This window comes from Schistocerca serialis, chromosome 5, assembly GCF_023864345.2.
Source record: "Schistocerca serialis cubense isolate TAMUIC-IGC-003099 chromosome 5, iqSchSeri2.2, whole genome shotgun sequence".
NCBI lineage: Eukaryota > Metazoa > Arthropoda > Insecta > Orthoptera > Acrididae > Schistocerca > Schistocerca serialis.
The window spans coordinates 379,720,546-379,743,838 of NC_064642.1; the positions used below are offsets into that span (position 1 = coordinate 379,720,546).

Here is a 23,293-nt window from a genome sequence, read left to right on the forward strand (position 1 = left end):
CAATTATCTGTAATGGTGTTTCTCAGTCTCTGCTAGAGCCACATAGCAAAAGTGTAGTGTCAATTTATTTATGCTAAATAATTTTCCTTTTGTTCATACTGCAAATTCTGGTTTCCACTACAGTTATTTATGTGATACTCGACTCAGTTTCTTAAATAGATGATGTGCATCTTGTCAAGATCTTCAATTTACTATTGAAAACTATGTATATTTGAAACTGTGTATCACAATCTTCTCTTGAGTTATACAGGTAAAGTACATTTTCCGATATTAGCTAATATTTATTTACAATAAATATTTTTTTTACCTCCTATAGTCTACTGTGGTTTCCACTATAGCTGTTTTTACAACATTCAAATCAGTTTTTCCACAGGTAGTTGTATTTCTTTTTATGAAAATGTTTTAGATTTTCTACTGAAAAGTACATACATTCGAAACTGTGTATCGTCATCTGCTCTTCACTTACATACATGAAGTCTTTTATCCGATACTAGCTACTGTTAACTTACAGCACATATTTGTTTGTACTGTGTCATAATGGTCATCACAATTGTAGAGCTTGTTTTTATGACACCAGTACTCAAATGCTTTTTTCCCAAGAAATGTTTCTTTAATTTATATGTAATTAATCATAACAATTGTAATTCGAAGTATTTGTTTTTAGATATACTGAATTCTCTTAATCAAAACCGTGTTAAGTTTGAAAAAATCGCCATAAATATGACGTTATAATCGCCACGTTGCTTACTGTGTTTATCACATATTTATGACATCACTGGTCAAAGTCAGTGACTAGTATAGTGGACTCCTCTTTGTCCCGCAAATGATTCGAGTATCATAGAAATAAGTTTGCCTACACAGTGTAAGAGGAGACTACTATATGTATTTTCCAATATTTGTACTTTTTAGCAGTAAAACGAAAATAGTTTAACAACAACAGCTTTAACTGTATGTTAGAAAGAAACCAAATCGATTACCATGAAAATACTGATACAGCTGTAGTGTGTACCATGACATACAGCACAATTTTTAAAAAAATCTATCATAAATATATCTACACTAGTATTGGAAAATCTGGTTTAGCTACATGGAGTCTACAATACACAGTTCCAAATATATACATGAAAGCACAATGGTTAACACAAAAGGTGTTTAACTATTTATCAGAATTAAAATGAACTGAGTCTTCTAAGAAAACACTTCACCTGTAGTGAAAATCAGCCTAAACAGTTTAAATTAAGAAAACAGTTTAACAAAAAAACGACTGCAAGCCCATTCGCACTACTGTCATGTTGAGGTCCGTCACATTGAGCCACCATCAAGACAGTGTGTATCCACAGTGTCTGTCATGTTGCGTTACATCGATTCACTTAGCCCAGTACCAAATAGTGAAATTTAGGCTATGTGTTACCATCTGTGATACAAAAAGTCAGAATACAGAATTGGAATGGAACAACTACAATAATGTTTCTTAATGGCAAAAGCAAACTTCTTGACCACTTTCATGTGGTAAAATGCTGAAAAGTGAAACATTTCGAAACATCTGTGTGTGTGTGTGTGTGTGTGTGTGTGTGTGTGTGTATACTTCAAACAATATTTATATGGGAATACATAGAAACTCTTTACCTTATCCATTATGTTTTTTCGTTATTTAACTAAATATGTCATAAACAACCCTATTTTTCTCCTTTGTTAGGGCTGACTTTTTCACTTAAGAATGTTATTTGATAAAGATTACTTCATCAACTTATATTCTTATTCATACACAGTGTGAGCATCGGCTGTGTTCTATTATTGTAAAACCTAATTTTTTTTTTGCTTCAGATATTTAACCCCACTTGTGGAGGAACATTGAATGGAAAAAATATGCAAGTTCCCATGGAACACTTACAATTTACCACCAAAGCAAAGCAAAATCATTAAATTAAGATTAAGAGAACACAAACGCAGGAAATCCTCTACAACATCAGTGAGTGCCGCGAAAATAGGTTAACTTCTAATGTTAGCAGATGACACCATGGTCAAAACGTTTTTCGCGACAAACCTGGACATGACGTGACGTGGCGTAACAGTCCATTGACACCCTGTATGAAAGCACCATTTGAAATGCATTGTGGAATATTTTAATGTGACGTGATGTGACGGTTAAGTGTGAATTGGCCTTGATACCAGTAACAGACTAAATACTATTGTTTCCTCTAACACAGAACAGTATTTCGTTTCTCTATCATGTCAAAGTTTAAAAATATAGTTTCTCCCACAAACATGTAGGTAGAACTAACAAAAATGTAACAACAGAAAGCAATATAAAGGACAACAAATCAAAATGCACGCCAAGAAATCACGCCACAGCACCGATTACCGTTATTTTACTGGTCAAAGCTGACGATTAGTACCGCACATTCCTCTTGGTCCAAGAACCCACAGATAGAATGGGAATTCAACTTTACAATGCCATATTTTTGCTACAATGTTTTCGGAATGGACTACCAAGCCACGTTTGTAGAACACACTGACTGCTGTGTGGTCGCCGCCATCCAAAGTAGAACCATATGCTTGACGCTGAGTGGCATCCAGTGTTCACAACAGAGCCTCATGCCTCTGTGCCTGGTGGCGAAACTTCCACCACTGTACTGCGATTAAAATTAGTTGCGACTTTTGACATTTGGCTCACCAGAGGAGCGTGACGCCATTGCCCAGGTAACATGAATGACAAGTCGGCTTTCGCTAGCACGCTGCTAGCATTTCAGTTGGTAAAGCGCCCCTGTTGCCATGCCATGGTTAAACAGTCTGAAGTAGTATCACGTGTTAGATGCACCTATGATCATTAGCTCTCGTTGTAAAGTGCTACTTTCTGGCTTTGAAATGTTCTGCAGTCGTCAGATATTGTGAACAAGTGTTTCGTGTTGGCATTGCGTTAATCATAACAGTGCGGCACGTCTGAACGCGAGATTCGCAATAAAAGTGGTCGCTTCTGAATTCGACAATAGCAATAAACAACGCGCCATGCGACTCCATTGTGGTGGATAGAGCTCCAAAACTGCGGTGGAGGAGAATGGATATTTTGCTCTGGGTACAAAGACATGATCCACAGAATAAAGTTGAACTAGCTTATATAAAGTGAAGTTAATGAAACTTGTAGTGCGTCACAAGCCAAAACCTCCATGCTACCAGGTCTATGAACTGGCTTACGCTAAAGGGCATAGTTTAATCAGGCTTCTTCCATATCATGCTCATTTAAATCCGACTCTGAATATATGGGGCTAGGTGAAAAGAAATGTGGTAAAAAACAATATGAATTTACACTCAGTGAGGCTGAAATGCTGACAAAAGAAGCCATTGCAAATGTAGCACCACAGGGGTGGTCTTGACTTGTCAGCCATACCAAGAAGACAGTTGCCAAAACATGGATTCATGAAGGACTGTGACAAATTTTGAGTAATACGTAACTTCTTTTGTTCTCATGTTAAAATCGTCTTCTTTTGCCAAAACACAACAGAGCTTATGAATATTATTTTCACTATCATTCTAGCATGGTTGAAATTGTGACAGAATTCTGTAACAGTGTCTTATTATTGAGCAACTGAGGGCCAGATAGGTTAATAGCTACGAAAAAACCCATTCTCAATTTAAAAATAAATGTGTAACTTCTTCACTTTTGTTGTTGCAAAACCCACGGCAATTCTCGTTTCACCAGCTATTGATGGTCATTAAAAATTACATTATTTCATTAAAAAACTGTAGTCGCTTTAATATCGCTGTAGCTATGGAAATTTCGCATATTAATCATATGGCAAAATACTCTCCTCTCAGCATGCTATCATTTGCCAAAATCTTGATTTTAAGTCTCACACTGTTCATGAGATATGAAGGATTTATGAATACTTCATTCAGGCTTTATCATTGGCACATGCATTCGTGACAGAGTGGTTTAAATACATCTAATTTTCTCGACAGTGGAGACAGATAGCGATATCCTTCCAAGTTTAAAGAATAATTCAATATTTCATCTAAATTTCATATGCAACAATATATGACCCCCATTTTTCAATGTAAGCTTTCAGAATTTCTTGCAGTAGTTTAACTAATATCAAAATATCACAATGACAATAACCACTGACGAAATGATATGCAATTCATCATGAAGCTGGCGAACGACGCTACAAAATGTGTGAGAATCGGAGTTTTAAAATCGTTTGAGAAAGACTGCTGATTGATCAGCTTGTGCGACTTCCAGCTAGCACAGTCGGGCAAGCCTGACAGGTTTTGCGCCGAGTGGGGCAGGCGTTATCTTAACCCACAGAGGTATATATTGTTAATATAGGTCTTTGTCGTCACTTGACGCGTTCAGCTTACACCTCTTTCCACTATCTTTGTACTGAACTTTCAGAAGTTGCAACTAATTTTAAACGCACTATAAACATGGGGCAGTCATCGCGTTAAACAAGGTCGCACAATAATTCTTCACGCCACCCCACCTCGCAATAAGCCCTGGAGTGAACGCTGTAATAAATCATCACTGACATCAAAGGAACAAAACACCCACAGTACTATATACTGTGAATATAATACCTTAGTAAATTAATGTTTCATTATAAAGGAAAATGAGGAAAAATCTTGATCTATTTGTTTTTGTTTTTTCTTAAACATGTGCAGACATAATAAGTACCACTACGCTATTAAGCTGTAAACAGGGTGCAGCGGCTCTGATGACAGAGGATGAAATGCAAAGATTAACCTTGATTTGCTGTAAGGACGTGTTGGTATCCGCATCCAGTTTTTTTTTTTTTTTTTAACAATGAAAATGTATCATTACCCTGAGAATGGTGATATCACAGATAAATAACACAAGACTACAAGAAAATTTAATATCATGATGAGCCAACGGTGGAAATGAAACGCTATTATCATAGACCGAAAGCAGACACCAAAAATATATGAGGGAGCTCGTTTGTAGGCTGTCAAATCAGCTGGAAAACATAGGTCATTGCGTGTTTAAACGCGTCGAGCAACGTAAATTATCTAATCTGTTTTGAAATACTTGATGAAATTGCATACTGTTTCTAACTTCAAAAGCTTTCTATTTTTAAAAAAGTGTTTTGATACACATACCTCTACTGCTTTTCTGACTACCGAAGCAGCACCTTCTACAGATCCATTGTCATGGTGGATGAGAAGTGCAGCACATACATTTGCTGCCCGGAGACAGATGAGAGGAAACTCGGTACTTCTTATTTCACTAGCGCGAATCGCATCAAGAAGAATATTTGCACCTTTTAATTCGTTACCACATCTGGTTAAAAATTTAGCTTCTTCAGTAGATATGTGCAACATTATCGCCTGAAGTCTCGATTTACACTCAGCATCTAGGTTGCCCAAATCCATCACGAAATTTAATTTGTTGACAATAGCTTGAAAAAGCACCTGAGCTCCTTTTAAATCATTGTTTTTGAAAAGTTCGTCCCCCTCATTCTGAAGAACGAATTTTAATTTTGAGTACTGCTCTTCAATAATTTCAAACGTTTCCTTGACTTCTTCCATTTTTGTCCCGTGTTGATGAATCACATATCAATCATAATCTGTTGACCATAAATACACAATAATGGATTCTTAGTCACAACGACGTTTGTGCCAGAGATAAGATTTTGTAGGAGCATTCAAAATTATTCACTTAAAGTTCCTTCCTTCTTGCGTGCTATCAGTGAGACTTGTGTCTGTGTGTTTTATAAGAGGCATATACCTGGCTAAATGACGGATATTTGCTGGAAGCCAAATAAACAAAATTGTACGCTTGTCTAGAAGTTTCTATGTATACCGAAAGAAACCGTCCTACATAAATATTTTTGCAGAACAGAGATGCAATAATAAAAGCAAAGCAACAAACATTTCACTTAGAAAACAGTATCTTGTTCAATTGATACAGATCGTATTTATTGTTAGACCTTATTCTCTCCTAACATTGTCCCCAGCATTAGGGTGCAAGATCATTCTAAATAGGTTATTCAACCGCACAGGCATACAGGAAAATAAAGATTGTCTGCCTTGAGACCTTTATTGTAGCATGGCATCTCGACAAGCATTCCAATTTTACAAGTAAAGGTGTACCAGAGACTCATGTCTTTACGACCTGTGATGAAGTCTCTGAACTGACATGAGCTTAGATAGTCGGTGTAAACATGCGGTACACCTGCGATAGTGTAGTAAGCCGTTATTGTTAGTATGTGGATTGCTGTAACCCTTTGATGACTATTCCATAATAAGACCAAACACTGACACGTGTAAAAAGTTGTTTTGTAGAGCGTGAAATGTTGCGCGTGTGCTGTGTTTGTTTACATTGTACCTAAATGTCGTGGGAGTGTGTGCAAAGTGTAAGTTACACGAATACGTACGCAGGATTTAATTATTATAAATATCATCCAAGACACCCAATGACCTCCCCAATCGTGGTCGATTTCTGTCAACAGAACCGAAGGACAATGACTACCTAATGCCTCTTTTTAAAAAAGGGCGAAAGTTGTGTGCTCTGTAGTGCTTTCTAAAACTTGTATTTCAGTCTAGAAGTGCAACAGCCTTCGTGAGATATACAAGGAAGTTTTTATTTACCGTCGTTATTAGAAATCAGTTATTCGGGACCGAGAGAACACAGACTAAAGTCAGACATACAGCTGTTTAGCCTTTGAGCAACGCATATACCATAAAGTGAACAGGAATTTCATGTACTAGTTGGGGTTCTATTTAAGTTTAACTGAATTTTACTTATTGAAAAGACACGATGTAAAGTTCTTAGGAGATGATGCCACACACGCCAGTGACCATAGTGCCCTGTCTTGTAAACCAAAAACTCAGATTGTGTGAAAGTTCTGCAATACATTTGAATCAGTTTCTCAAGCTTTAGAATAAAAACTGATATATCGCCTTTGAAATTTTTGCGCTGTTTTATACCCAAATTTTGCCTTTATTATTCATAATCTTTATTATTGGACAGAAAGCTCGTTTTTGCGTACTACTTGTAGTTTAATTTTATTGATCTCTTTAATTTTTGAGTGTCACGTTTCCATAGTAGCTTATGTCAGGAGAAAAACTAGCAGTGACTGCAGTGTTAGTGATGTTTCCAAATACAGTGAGTAACAGACAGACATCATATTCAGATGGTTTATGATGAAAGACCCCCATCATACAGATTTAGGTTTTCTGTAGTTTTTCCGTATTGATGAAGGTACAGCGATGGCTTCTTTGAAAAGGACAGCCGATTTTCTACCCCTTCCCTGTCATATACGAGATTCTGCATCTGTTGATGTTGTTCATAACAAGATCTTGCTCTTCCTTTGAGTAACAATATATATGTAAATGTATAATTTTCTTTGTGTGGCGGTTAGAAATGTTGGGGGGAGGGGGGTGGGTCATAGGAAGTTGGTAACAGGATCATGGTTAAGTCAAGGCAAAGGGGTTTGTAGAAACCAAGCAAATATTACAGAGCAACATCGCACCATCAAAGTACTGGATCTGCAAGCAAGAATTAGAGTAGAGTTTGCAAAAGAAGATTACTTACAGTTGAGGTTGGCTTGCGACAGCCGCTTCGCCCATGTACTTCCAGCAGTTACATAACGCAATTTTGTATACGCATATATGGCGATACTCTATAGACGACTGTTGTTTTCACTTGCAGCCATTTGCACTCCGCAGCTGAAAGCTGGCAACAGCGCTTCCAGCTGTCAGCATCTTCTGCTATAAACTGATGTAAGGCTCAGTGTTGTTGTGTTGCAATGTTTACTCAGTGACAGGGCACAAAAATACCAAAAATAATATTTAAAATAAGGAGACCAGTTAGGCCGTATCATGATGTGGATATTGCAGTTGTGGGAGTGATTTTTAAGTTGTAGAGTGGCTTTGGGTGGAAGAAGGTAGGGATTTTTAGGGAGACATTCAGACAGTGACCTGAAGTAATTTAGCAAACCTATGTAAATCTGAGATTGTACTTGCCAGATGTGTACAAGTTAAGTTTTTATATCACTGCACTATCACACTCGGTTTCATACATATAAATCTTTATGTATGCACCCATTAATATATGGTATGGAAAGTTTGGCGTTACGGGAGTGTCCAATTCCACCTGTGTGCTTTGGTCCATGAGATCATCTAGATGGCAGGCACCCCTGCTTCCAGTGTATATAATATGGCGACTGTGAAGTCACCACGTACAAAAATAAAAATGACACGAGAATATTTCACTCCAGCAATGAAATGAAAATAATGGGACAGCTGCAGGAAATAGTGGGTTTAAGGTGAGGCAGGCTACATATACGACAATATGATAACCAGCACCATCCTAAAACAGATATTATCCACAAAATCAAACAAAAAAAGTCTCAACATGCGATATTATGCTACAAACATGAAAACTTGAGGAATCATACATTTCACTTTTCCCATATAGCTCAAATGAAGCCATTGATACCTAGAAGCCAAATACATGTCACAAATCTTTGTATCACATATTTCACATGTTCTACATACCTCTAACAAAGCCAATGATGCCAAAACCCCACACTCAAATCGAAAACCCAAAACTTTCAGATTCTTTTGACCGATTAAAATACAAACTAATAAGAAACTATACACCAAATCCATTAAAAACCAAATAAAACAAAAATTGTCCACTAACCAAAGCCACTGACGAATACAACTAGGTTGGCCATCCTTCCCCCACACATGCGCTATACCCCACACATCCAGTACACACTTCCCTGCAGAAAGGAAACCGATCCAACACACATCAAGCACTCAATTCTGTCTCGTGCGTATAAAAATGTAAAGGATCGTTAACCTAGAGCTCTTGAACCAGATCCCCCATAGGATAGACCACCAAACATTGTCACAGTGACGCTGTTATATATACAAGTCTGAGTAGCCAGGGCACGCTACAACTTTCTGGTCATGGTCATATCATCATCCATCGCAACCTAGAGTGAATAAGACTGATTTTTCTGTTATATCCATTGCTAACAAGAATGAAAAAAAACCTCTATTACATTTCGGTCAAAAAACAAAGTATTCATGCCTGACACAAACATGAGCACATAAATCCCCAAAATAATAAATCATAGTAAGTCATTGCCGACACAGCGCTCTCTTCCAACTACTAATTCAATGGATAAATACACAAAGCCAAATGACCAATTATCACACATATCACAAACAGTTACAAACATGAACATCCACCACAAGAGTGGCCACCAAATACACCAACACACCATCTGCAAACGTGGCCTGACTCAAAAACACCACACACAGCACAATGCATTACACTTATATCATGGGTCAAGGTGGTGGTGGTGGTTAGTGTTTAACGTCCCGTCGACAACAAGGTCTTTAGAGACGGAGCGCAAGCTCGGGTTAGGGAAGGATTGGGAAGGAAATCAGCCGTGCCATTTCAAAGGAACCATCCCGGCATTTGCCTGAAACGATTTAGGGAAATCACGGAAAACCTAAATCAGGATGGCTGGAGACGGGATTGAACCGCCGTCTTCCCGAATGCGAGTCCAGTGTGCTAACCACTGCGCCACCTCGCTCGGTCATGGGTCAAAGCAGGTGGGTAGAATTGGATGATTTAATTTAGAAGTGAAAGTAACAGTTCAGCAAATAGCATAGGCACTGAGTCATTGACAGGCGGATAAACAAGGCTGAAAAGTTTGCTAGCTTTCAGATGAATTCTTTTTCGTATTAGGGTACTCAATGCCTCTCTGTTCGATTAGTTGTTATTTTGCTCCTAAATTATTTACATATATACAAACAGATGTAGCTGCATGATTGTCAGTTTGACTACTAGTTGGTTCCCGTTTCTTTCTGTCTTTGTCAGAGGGCATAACTAACATTTAATGATGTCAGTGACCTGCATCTTATTTTCTCTGGAGCAGTGTCAAAATTACAACAATGGCTGGAGATTACACGTGGAGGCAAATACATGAGTACTTGCACGTTCCCATTACCTCTTATCAGTTTGATTAACACTACTTTTTGCCATAACTTATATTTTTCAGTTTTGAGTCATGGTGTCTTAGAATATACTCAGAAAAAAAGGAAGTATTGTGTATAACAAATACTTCCATATTATACTTGTGCAATGAATGGGCATAATAGCTCTCTTGTTAACTTCACCTTTCATAAATTTCATGGATTGACATTCATGTTCGCTGCAGATTATGCTCATATGGATAATATTGGCAAACCCCAGGCAAAGTAGCCTCACTTCCTGTGTTTCTGAGAAGAGTCCTGGCCTTATTAAGAAAGGCAGTGATGACAGTGTTGTTGTGCTGCACTTTTTTTATCTACTATTTTTGTGTGATCAGGTGTCCTGTTTAGTCAGCATGCTTCACACACTTCTGGCTCCAGTCAGAAGACATTTAAAACACAATCCCTGCAACACAAATAACCTAAAATACAGTAGGCAGAGTTTTCACAAAAGCTTGTTGATACTGTGGAGCAACAGATTTACTGAACTGCTATTATTTGCCACATAACAAGTTTGTATGTGTGCACCAAATCACAATCTTGTGCTAATGTGAGCACAAGATCAGGAGTTTGGCTGTTGTCAGTGTTTATTGGTTTAATTCAAGCAGCAATTTCCTTATGTAAAAAATAATTTTATATATGGAGGATCATCATTCATTCATCCATAGTTGACTGATGGAGGACGGTCTCCCATGTGTTAAAGTCTTCAGCTGTACGTATTCATGTTGCTTCTGCATGCTTTCTAATGTCATTCACCCATCTCCCTGTTGATTGTCATAATGGTCTGTTCTTATCTTTTGGAACTGGCATAGACCTTCCTTAGCCAATTCACAATCCAGTTGCTTGGCTACATGATCTACCCACCAGCATCTCATTTTCATTACAATGAAAGTTACATCTTCCACTTCATGGAGCTCAGATATCCATTTTTTTTATTTTCCTTTCTCTTCTTAATAATTTCCAGTATGCAACTTATCTCTTATTTGCTAAATATCCCTCACTTTTTAAGTGACTTTCGGTTTAACAATCCGTACCGCATTGCTGTCAGCCAAAACTAGTAATACACACTGATTATAAATTTTCTTCATCAGATCCATTGAAAACTTAGTTCTGATGACACTATTTAGTTTACCAAAAGCAGTCTAGACCATTTTTACTATTTTGTGCAATTCTTTTGCTTTCTGTCCTGTTTTTGTCTTCAACTTACATTTTATCAGAATGTACTGTTAAGGCCTACTTTCCAGTCTTTTTTCAATTTTTCATTGTTGAAATTTATCTGTACTATGAACCAACAGTAGGCCTATACAGTAAGCTAAAAAATAAAATTTTATCTGCTGGCAGATGTTACACTGCAAAGATATAAAGAGTAAAAACCGACAATAATCGCAGACGAATTGACAGTGTGTTCTGTCAGTATAATATAGCACAACAGAATGGTAGAGATCATACAAAATAATGTGCCCACTGCGCAGACACGCATTCATATTGTGAGTGCTGGGTGATTTCATCCTGTTGTTCCAGAGGGGTCACCCTGCCTCAGTTGACTGTCACCTGCACTCTTGCAGTGTTCTAATTGCTATCTCTTTACTATATAGAGTGCATCACAGTTTCCTTGCCTTATAGGTGCAGGCAAAGTTCTTCATAATCATACATGTATAATTAAATCCAATGCCACTAAAGTTTGTCAGAAGAGGTAAACTAGGAAGCAGAAATCTTATTAAAAACTGCTTGAGAGGGTGTGCAAGAACTACTAGCTATTTTAATCACACAATAAAGAGAATAAAGAAGGAGGGGAAGTGCAGCTGCAATTACTTACCAATGTTTCACTATTTAGGACAGATATGAACAAGGAAATATTTTGTTTTTAACTAGCATAGTACTGGTGGACAGGTTGTCAGAGGACACACACAATTTGCACATGACCTCTATTCATTGTTTTACATAGTCAGTATTGTAGTAAACAATGTTGTGTGCTACGCTACATTTTACCCCCTTTTTGCTTTATCTGATTTCCTTCTAGCACTGAGCTTGTTTCTTAGCCTATGTTTTTTTAATTAATTTATTTATTATTTTTGTTATTTACTCTAATGAGAAGCTATTTGTCAGAGGTCTATATTTGTCACATTATTGGTTGTACTGACATAAGCACTTACGCTTCAGCTGTTATAAACTGCAGCCACTCCCCCCCCCCCCCCTCCCCACTACAATGCCGTGGTCAGTCACACCAGAGCCCCCACTACTACTGCTGTCAACTCCCAATTCCCTAATTGTGCCTTATGCACAGGTACGGGCTAAGTTATTGTGGGCTCTCTTTGCCTATGACATTCCAGATCATATGGCACATAGTTAACTGTAAAACTGCTTCAGCCTCATAACCCATAGCCTCCTAATTGCAGTGGTACACTTACTGAGACTGTCTTGAAACAGATGCTGAAAGAGGAGATGTTAAATGTGTGTGCATCTTTATTGCTTCTTTACAATTTTGTTCTCACTTCAAATGCATTGTTTTAGAGCTATTGTTGCCTGTGATTTCCTCTTTGCGTAAAGTTTTGTGAATTTTGTTGATCACTTTTGTTTCACTGCTAGATGACATACAGATTAATTTGCTCAATGAAATGATGATGTGCTGGATACTGTTTAACACTTCTGTTACTTCAAGTCAAGCCTCAACAGCAGTAGTTTGTTCATGTGTCATGAGTCAGCACATACCAACTTGTCATCCTGTTGTGACATGTTTGTTTGAAGGTTTATTGAATTACATCCAAGGAAGCTGCCAAGCAGATCAAGAAATCACTTCACAGACTGACTTACCTTTCACAACATGTACCATAAAAGCTCTCAGCTGCTAACCATTAGTAGTCATCACATGATATGCCAAGTATACCAGTATCTGGACTGCACTGAAGTTAATGTCCTCAAAGTGCTTTTTAGGTGACTGGAGAAGTAAGCAGATAGTTTGAAAGAGTTTAGAGTAGATAGGGTGGAAAGAGATCCAACACATTCCAGTGATTTTAAACATTTTCCTAGACAGTGAACTTGCCAAAACAGCTGTGGCACACACTACTGCTGGAGGAGTTACATACTCCTCTCAACATAGCATGAGAATGAAGATCTCTTGTTTGCCAGAAGACTGACTTAGAGTGTAGGGAAATGAATGGGAGATTAAGCAGCACTCATATGAGAGAAAATCTACAGGTATATCACTTCCTTCTCTCATGCTAAGTCAAGAAGAGTAGGCCTTCATAACAGAAAGAATAACTATTGGCATGTATCCTCACTTACATGTTATTTGTAGTAGATCGTATAAATAAAAACATGAATAGTTGCAGAAAACCTCAGTGTAATACTGTCAGCAAGTACTTGGCTTCATAATGAATCTTTCGCTCTGCTGCAAGTGTGTACAATTTAAAAACTTTTTGGCAGACTAAAACTGGACTGAATCTAACTCAACAAGACCATTACCGGCAAAGGACAATATTCTAAGGTTGAGTCTCAGTGCAACACAGTTTTGATCTGCCAGGAAGTGTTAAGGGTTTGTTTGTTTTATCATTTGGGTTGTGTGAATATTTCTCAACTCAGTTTTATTCATGCATTAATGGTACCAACTCTCTAGGTAAAAACCCTTGAGCAGATCCCTCAATCTCTCTCATTTCTCATTTTGCCTTATTTCCAAGGTTCAGGTCTTTCGTCTCTCTGTTTTTGTTATTTCATTCCCTAAAGTTTCCCCTTTCTCCGTATATCTAGTTGTTTTTAATAGTGTAAACTTATGTGTCCTTTGTGTTAGTGTCTTCTGTAAATTAGTATGTATTATGGGATTACTCTTATATTACAGGTTACTACTATATCTGACTCTTCCCTGTGTGTGATAGTTGTTCTGACATCACAAGCTGTCATTCCTTTCTCCTTGTGTGTTTTTCAGATACTTTACTTTTAATCTGATGTGCATTTATTTTCAAATACAAAAAATCGTGACAGTTACACCCATTACTTCATATGTTAGGAAATATTATGTCAGAGTCATAGAGTTTGGAAAGTGGAAATATTCAAATGATATTTACACAGATTGTAGCTTCATGATATTTGCATTCGGAATGCAGATGAAACTTAATAATTCCTTGTGGCATAAGATAGAAATGCTTTGTCATAGCTGTTAACACCTCGTTTAAATGTAATCTTACTGTAACTACAGGCAAAAGGGTGGCACAAGTATGCTATAAGTATTTAGCAATTTCATTTGTGTAACAGCTACAGTTCGATGAGACATTCTCTAAAGTGTATCATTAATGTGCTCACAAAGTTTGCTAACATTTTGCCAAAGAAAACGTTGTAGCCTACAAAATTCCCTAAAAGTAATTTTTCAATTATAGTGACTCTTCTGTAAATGCACCCATCACATATTTCATAACTGTGAAGTCCAATAACATTTACTTGTGCTAAAGTTGAACCATTTTGACCTAATTTAACTCTTGTTATCCTGTTTTCTAGATACTAAATGCAAGTGAAAATATTTGTGAGTGAAAGTATGGCATCGAGAAAACGCAGTGGATCAGGTTCCAAAAGGCAGTTGAAGGAGAAAGTAGTCCAGATATACGAGTCTTTCTTTAGGGTAAGTTATGTCTAATATTTGAATATTCTCTTTCTTCATGATGATATTACAGACTTTCGGGGATGATGGACAAGGGTAAAAGTATTGATTTGAGGCAAAGGACCCTAATACCTCTGGCAGTGGACCTCTTCCAATGCTAGCTCTTTGCTTTTAGTATTTTGTGAGTACGTAATATGGAACAAAACAAAGTCTATTTAACCTAGGGCCTGCAGTGCGTACCTTAAGAACCATGAGTGTTTGTTCATCCTTGCTGCTGTGAAACACATCTCTTCTGCTGAACAAGTGTTCGTAGTTCTTAAGGTATTCATTTTAGAGCTGATGTTTACTAGACAAGTTTTTCTTGTTTTGTTCCCTACTGGCTCCTCCCAAAATATGGAAAGCAAAGTTCTTTCAGTAGAAGAGGTTGTCCACTGTCAGAGGTATCAGAACAGTTTGCATTTAACTTTAGACTTCGCCAGTTCCAGAGTGGGCTCCCTTAAATTAATACATTTACCCTTTTCCATTAATTTTTCTTGATATCTCCCTCCTCTCCCGCTGTCCTGTCCTTTCTCTCATGTCAAACCTCCCCCCCCCCTCCCCCTCCCCTGTGGGTTTGGCGGTTAGAATAGGTCCGAGGTATTCCTGCCTATCATTATAGGTTACTAAGAGGAGTCTCCCACTTTTCAGTCTAATGAGTTATGGTCCCGTTTTAGGGTTTGAGTTACACATCTTTCCAAATTATCCAAAGTGCGGGCTATTTGGGGAAGGATGCCTAATGTGGTACGCCATATATCCAGTGTACAATTAGACCTTCCGCACCTCATATTGTCCTGGATCTGCAACTCCACCTGCAATCCAGTTATCTGGACAAGGACGCCATATAGGGTTAAATCATCTACTTCCATAGTCCACTGCCCTCTTTCGCCCCCATGACAATATTGGATTTTTTGGCACCTAACATCCAGCATGATAGCCAATCAGTTGCAATGGGGCCATGATGTACCCATTTGGTGGTAGCCCCCTGACAACACTGGGATCGCACTGCTGATGCCTGAGCTGTAAACTCACCACGTGTGCCAAGGAGTAGATGCCCATCTTCTTGGGGCGTTGGGACTCCCAGCAACAGCCATCATGCCAGGTGGCCTTTGCTGTGGCTGGGTAGCACCCACGGGGAGTGCCGCTGATCGGAGTGGGTGGCATCAGGGTGGATGACCCACAATGAAGCAGACCAAGTCATCTTTTGCTGGGGACTGAATGGCCCCAGCACTCTCTAAAAAAGGAAAAGTCGACTAATGCTGAGAGATATTACCCTAAGTCGTACCCCTCCCTATCCACACCACTGGAGGAATGTAGCTCTACGGACCAGAGGGAGCATTACTCACCAAGGTATTTAGTCTGCAGCAGAATGGGTAGGGACTCCTTTCTGGCTAGAAAACCTCAATTTTTTGTCAAACACCTGGAGGACAAGTTTGGGGTAGTGGCAGTGCTGTCGAAAATGAGAAGTGGGGCAGTCCTAATTCAGACAGCATCCCTGGCCCAGTCACCGGCATTGCTCGCTTTTGACAAGGTGGGTGATATTCCCATTTCCATCATTCCCCATACAAGCCTCTACATGGTCCAGGGGATTATTTTCCGTTGTGACCTTCTTTTGCAGTCTGACAATGAGTTCTGCGCCAGTTTAGAATGGTGGGGTATTCACTTCATGTGGTGCGTCTATAGGGGTCCCTAAGACAATAGGGTTGCTACCGGTGCCTTCATCTTGGCCTTTGAGGATGATTCATTGCCTGAAAAGGTCAAAGTGATGGTGTATCGATGTGACATAAAAGCATACGTCCCTCTTCCTATGCAGTACTTTAAGTGCTGGAAATTTGGCCACGTCTTCATGCTGCAATTACAGCGCCACATGAGACTGCGGACATACACTACATCCAAATACTTCATGTGTGCACTTCCTCCCATGTGCGTCAGCTTTGGAGAGCACCACTACCCCTGCTCGTCAGGCTGCACAGTACTCCAAAAGGAGCGGAAAATTATGGAGTACAAGACCCCGGACCAGCTGACTTACCAAGGGGCTAAACGTAAATTTGAATGATTGCACCCCATTCACTTGAAACCTACATATGCTGCAGCTGTGTTGACATCGCCCTCACTTGTGACTGCAGTTCCACAATCTCTGCCGGGTATAGTGGTCCCTCTGGGCCATCCAAATACATCCACTCCCTTGGTGGTTGGGTGCACCTGTTCTTGCGTTGCTCCTAAAGCACCTATTTCAGGAACACTACCCCGCCAAACTCCGGGGACATCGGGCCCCTCCCGAAAGCCGGAGAAGCCACAGCCTCCTCTCACACTGAAGGGATTCCTTGGGACTCCCCCGCCCTGTGAACCCGGGGGTTAGAATAGGCTCAAGGTATTCCTGCCTGTCGTAAGAGGAAAAAGGAGTCGCACACCTTTCGGACTTCATGTGATGATCCCCTGTAGGGTTTGACCTCCATTTTTCAAAATTTTCTCGAAGAGCGAGCCAATTGGGGAAGGGCACGATACATGGTGCATTGTGTCCATTGTGCATTGAGATCTTTAGCCCACTTTCTTGTTGTGGATTTGCAGTCCCGCTCATCCTCCATCTCTTGAGCGAGGAGACCTTCTTGTGTGCATTTTCCTCTACCCTCTATGTAGAGTTGTTTTCTGTGCCGAAGATGACGATGGAATTCTTCACACCTCATATCAAGCATGGTAGCCAGTCCATTGTGGTGGGGCCACCATGTACCCTGTTGGTTGTAGCCCCCTGACTACACAGGGACCACTTTACTGATGTCTGTGACGTTAACTCCCCACCTATGTCAAGGAGTAGATGCCTGTCAGCCTGGGGCATTGGGACTCCTGGCCTTTGCTGCGGCTGGGTGGCGCCCGTGGGGAGGGCCCCTGGTCAGAGTGGGTGGCATCAGGGGGATGACGTGCGGTAAAGCATACCATCTTTTGCTATCTGACAACAAGCTGCGTGCCAACTTAGAGTGACGAGGAGTTCATTTCATCCGGCATGCCTTTCGGGGTCTGAGGGATAATCACTTGCTGGTGATCAAACACCAGTAGTCTCTAAGCATTCCAAGTCTCAGTACAATGCAAGGAAGTATGATCCTAAATTGTTCCCCTCTTTGGCCACACCATGGAAGGAACGCCAGGCTAAGGACAGCAGCGAACCTTATTCGCCCCGGTAGCTCGTATGTACGTGAGCTGATGGGGACTCCTTTGTCTCGATGAAGCCTCAGTTTTTTGTAGAGCGTTTAGAGTACAAGTATGGGGAGGTGGAGGGCTTGTCCAAAATGCAGTCAGGGTCAGTCTTGATAAAAAAAAATCCTCTGCCCAGTCACAGGCATTACTCGCTTGTGACAAGCTGGGGGATGTTTCCATTACACTTACACCTCATAAGAGCTTAAATATGGTCCAGGGGATTATATTCCACAGGGACCTTCTTTTGCAGTCTGACAATGAGCTGCATGCCAACTTAGAGTAACGAGGAGTTCATTTCGTCCGACATGCCCTTCGGGGTCCGAGGGATAATCAGTTTGCCACCATTGCCTTCATCTTGGCCTTCGAGGGTGACACATTACCCGAGAAGGTCAAGGTGATGGTCTCCCACTGTGATGTCAAGCCATATATCCCTCCCCCGATGCCGTGCTTTAAATGCTGGAAGTTCAGCCACATATGTCTTCCCGCTGTACTTCCAGCATCACATGTCAAGATTGTGGACATACATCCGATCCCAATATTCCATGTGCCCTGCCTCCCATCTGTGTCAGCTGTGGAGAACATCATTCTCCTTGCTCACTAGACTGCAGGATTTTACAGCGAGAAAGGAAAATCATGGAATAAAAGACCCTGGAGCAACTGATCTACACTGAGGCCAAGAGAAATTTGAACACCTACATCCTGTGCCTATGACCTCTTATGCCACCGCTACAAGAATAGTTGTAGCCCCATCAGTTCCACAAGTTCCAGTCGGCCCTCAGAGCCGGAAGACTACACCTGCCCCCTTGATGGTGGGGGACACTTCCCTCCCTGTTGCTCCCGCACCACCTACCGTGGGAGCACTGTCCCCCCCAACCATCGGGGACACAAATCCCCACTTCTCAGCTGGAGAAGCATAGGTCTCCTTTGGCTCCTCTCACTAGGAAGGGGTTCCTTGGGTCGCTCCCTTCACAGGTTTCTGCTAGTGGGAAAGATGATACTCGCCTGTGGCTGAAGTGCCTAAAAGCAGCTAGTAGTAGGGCTTCATGATCGTCTTCAGTCCCAGCCAGAGAAACCCAAGAATCAGTGAGAGAAATCCAGGAAGAAGATCCCCCCCCCCCCCAAGACCAAGGGAATTGCGGTGGCACCCACACCACCACCGCTGCTGCTGCCTACAAGCTCTGCGTTTGAGTATGAGGTGAAGATTCTGGCATCCGCCGAGGACCTAGATCTCACCAGACCCTCAGACAAAATGAATATAGCCTGTTCAGCAAATAATTTGGTGGCAGCAGGTGACCCTGAGGCATAGACTGCCTCATTGAGTGATTCATGCCTTCCCAGTCTCACGATTACGCCATCCTCCAGTGGAATTGTGGCGGTTTTTTCCACCATCTGGCTGAGCTACAGCAGCTGTTAAGCTTTACACCTGCTTTCTGCATTGCCCTCCAGGAAACCTGGTTCCCGGCAATGCGGACCCCTGTCCTTCGTAGCTACAGGGGATATTACAAGAACTGTAATGAATATAATAGTGTGTCAGGTGGAGTTTGCGTTTATGTCCTGAACTCGGTATGTTGTGAACCAGTGCCCCTTCAAACTCCGCTTGAAGCTGTGGCTGTCAGGATACAGACAATGCAGGAAATAACTGTCTGGAATTTATATCTCCCTCCAGATGGTGTGGTATCCCTGAACGTATTGGCTGCACTGATTGATCAAGTCCCTAAACTTGTCCTACTTTTCGGAAATTTTAACGCCTGTAGCCCCTTGTGGGGTAGCACAAAGCTTCGTGGCCTTGGCAGAGATGTCGAAAATTTACTGTCCCAACTCGACCTCTGCCTCTTAATACTGGGGCCGCCACACATTTCATTGTGGCTCATGGTAGTTACTTGGCCATTGATTTATCAATTTGCAACCCAGGACTTCTCCCGTGTATCCACTGGAGAGCACACGATGGCCTGTGTGGTAGTGGCCACTTCCACATCTTCCTGTCACTCCTCCAGCATCATGCCCATGGACACCTACCCAGATGGGCTTTAAACAAGGCAGACTGGGTAGCCTTCACCTTGGCTGTCACAGTTGAATCTCCCCCTTGTGATGCCATTGATGTTGTGATTGAGCAGGTCACTACAACGATAATTTCTGCAGCGAAAAACACGATCCCTCGTTCTCTAGGGTTCCCCAAGCGAAAGACAGTCCCTTGGTAGTCGCCGGAAGTCACTGAGGCAGTTAAAGAGCGTCGGCGAGCTCTACAGCAACATAAGCGGCACCCTTCCCTAGAGCACCTAATAGCCTTTAAGTGGCTCCATGCCCATGTATGGCTGCTTATAAAACGATGGAAACAAGAATGTTGGGAGAGTTATGTGTCGACCATTGGGTGCCAGACATCACGTCCCCAAGTCTGGACAAAGCTCAGAAATCTCTTTGGGTACCAGACCCAAACAGGTGTGTCTGGGATTAACATCAATGGCATGCTCTCTACCGACGCAAACGCGAATGCTGAGCACTTTGCTGAGCACTATGCTCGAGCCTCTGCGTCGGAGAACTACCCCCCAGCCTTTCGCACCCTCAAATGGCGGATGGAAAGGAAAGTCCTCTTGTTCACTACACACCACAGTGAACCCTATAACACCCCATTTGCAGAATGGGAGCTCCTCAGTGCCCTAGCATGTTGCCCCAACACAGCTCATGGGCCAGATCGGATCCACAGTCAGATGATTAAACATCTCTCGTCTGACTACAAGCGAATTCTCCTCATCATCTTCAACCGGATCTGGTGCAATGGCGTCTTTCCGTTGCAGTGGCAGGAGAGCACCATCATTCTGGTGCTAAACCCGGTAAAAATCCGCTTGATGTGGATAGGTATCGGCCCATCAGCCTCACCAACATTCTCTGTAAGCTGTTGGAACATATCGTGTGTCGGCGGTTGGGTTGGGTCCCAGAGTCACATGGCCTACTGGCTCCATGTCAGGGCGGCTTCCACCAGGATCGCTCTACCACTGATAATCTTGTGTCCCTCGAGTCTGCCATCCGATCAGTCTTTTCCAAACGCCAACATCTTGTTGCCGCCTTTTTTGACTTACGTAAATGACCTGGCGACGACGTATCCTCGCCACATTATATGAGTGGGGTCTTCGGGGCCTGCTCCCGATTTTTATCCAAAACCTCCTGTCATTTCATGCTTTTCGTGTCCAAGCTGGTGCCTCCCATAGTTCCCCCCGTATTCAGGATAATGGTGTTCTGCAGGTCTCCGCATTATGTGTATCTCTATTTTTAGTGGCCATTAACGGCCTAGCAGCAGCTGTAGGGCCGTCGGTCTCCTTTTCTCTGTATGCAGATGACTTCTGCATTTCGTATTGCTCCTCCAGTACTGGTGTTGCTGAGCAGCACCTACAGGGAGCCATTCACATGGCGCAGTCAGGGGCTCTAGCCCACGGCTTCCAGTTTTCAGCCACGAAGTCTTGTGTCATGCCCTTTTGTCGACATTGTACCGTTCATCCGGAACCTGAACTTTACCTTAATGACGATCTACTCACTGTAGTGGAGACATATTGATTCTTAGCACTGGTTTTCGACGCCTGGTTGATTTGGGTACCTCACCTTCATCAGTTTAAGCAGGAGTGCTGGCAGCACCTCAATGCTCTCCGCTGCCTGAGCAGCACCAACTGGGGTGCAGATCACTCTACGCTGTTGCAGCTGTGCAGAGCCCTTGTTCAATCCCGCCTTGACTGTGGGAGTCTGGTTTACGGTTCGGCAGTGCCCTCATCGTTGCATTTACTCGGCCTAGTGCACCACTGTGGCATTCTTCTAGCGACAGGAGCTTTTAGAACGAGTCTGGTGACCAGTGTCCTGGTGGAGGCTGGAGTCCCAGTGTGGATCTGACGTGTGCAACTACTTGCCAGTTATGTTGCACACATTCGTAGTTTTCCTGAGCATCTGAATTACCGTCTCCTGTTCCCTCCCGTTGCAGTTCATCTCCCAAATTGGCAGCTTAGGTCAGGACTCATGATTGCAGTTCGTGTGCGATCCCTTCTCTCTGAATTGGAGTGCTTCCCTTTATCACCTCTACTTGAGGCCCATTCACGTACACTTCCATGGTGTACACCTCGACTGAAGCTTCAGCTGGACTTTTTGCATGGCCCCAAGGACTCCGTTAAATGCTGCCGCTCTCCACTGTCCCTTCCTTTCGATTCTTGACGTGTTCCAGGGCTCTGAAGTTGTTTACACTGACAGCTCGATGGCTCATGGTAATGTTGGTTTCACCTATGTCCACAGAGGCCATATTCAACAGCATTCCTTGCCCGCTGGCTGCAGTGTATTCACTGCAGAGGTTGTGGCCATATCTCGTGCACATCAGTACATCTGTTCCTGTTCTGCTGAGTCATTTCTTCTCTGTCCTGACTCCCTGAGCAGCTTACAAGCTGTCAACCAGTGCTAGCCTCACCATCCATCGGTAGTGAACATCCAGGAGTCCATCTCTGCCCTGGAACGGTCCAGTCATTCAGTGATGTTTGTATGGACCCCAGGACATGTTGGAATCCCAGGCAACAAACTTGCTGACAGGCTGGCCAAACAGGCTATGTGGAAACTGCTCCTGGAGATGGGCATCTCTGAAACTGACCTGTGTTCTGTCTTACGCCGCAAGGTTTTTCGGCTTTGGGAGATGGACTGGCAGAACAGTATGCACAACAAACTGTGTGTCATTAAGGAGACTGCGAATGTGTGGAAGTCTTCCCTGCGGGCTTCTCGCAGGGAATCAGTTGTCCTTTGTCGGCTCTGCATTGGCCATATGTGGCTCACACATGGTTACCTCCTCTGTTGTGAGGACCCACTTCAGTGTCGCTGTGGCTCCAAAATGACAGTCGTCCATCTCTTGCAGGACTGTCCACTTTTAGCTGCTCTGCAGTAGACTTTAATCTTTCCCAGCACCCTACCTTCGGTGTTGGCCGACAATGCCGCAACAGCAGTTTTAGTTTTATGTTTTGTTTGTGAGGGTGGGTTTTATCATATGATCTGAGTTTTAGCACATGTCCTATGTTCCTCTGTGTCCTCCACCCTAGGGCTTTTAGGGTGAAGGTTTTAATGTGTTGCAGAGTGGCTGGCTCCTGCTTTTTTATTCAGCCAGCCATAGTAATCTGCTTTCTTGTTTTTAGTCTCTTCTCCATGTTTCTTGCATCTCTCTGTGGTTTTCTTGTCCTGTTTTGTCCATTGTAGTGTTTGTTGTCCTCCTGTCATTTTCTGGTTCTTCCTTTCTCCTGTTATTGTGATCCATGCCTTGGCCACAACTTTGTCTGAATCTGTTGCAAGGCCCAAAGGGGTCAGTTCCACCTGGGGCTCTCCTCCGGCAATTTTTCTCTCTTCTCAGTGCGTTCCAGGGCTCAGAAATAGTCTACACCAATGGATCAATGGTCGACAGTCTTATTGGCTTCGCTTACGTTTACATTGGACATACTGAACCGCACTCCTTGCCAGATGGCTGCAGTG

At 42.0% G+C, this 23,293-nt stretch overlaps 1 protein-coding gene across 3 annotated transcripts in view; it reads left to right on the forward strand.

Annotated features, from left to right (window-relative positions):
• Positions 1 to 6,133: 6,133 nt before the first annotated feature.
• LOC126481394 (armadillo-like helical domain-containing protein 3) overlaps positions 6,134 to 23,293 on the forward strand; it is a 110,541-nt gene continuing 93,381 nt past the window's right edge. Inside the window, exons 1-2 of one of the 3 annotated variants that reach the window (XM_050105122.1) lie at positions 6,134 to 6,368; positions 14,494 to 14,614. In XM_050105122.1, coding sequence (XP_049961079.1) covers positions 14,501 to 14,614 — 114 coding nt within the window. In that variant the 5' untranslated portion in view covers positions 6,134 to 6,368; positions 14,494 to 14,500. The remainder of the gene's footprint in view (positions 6,369 to 14,493; positions 14,615 to 23,293) is intronic. The other 2 variants (XM_050105124.1, XM_050105123.1) reach the window with 2 other exon arrangements.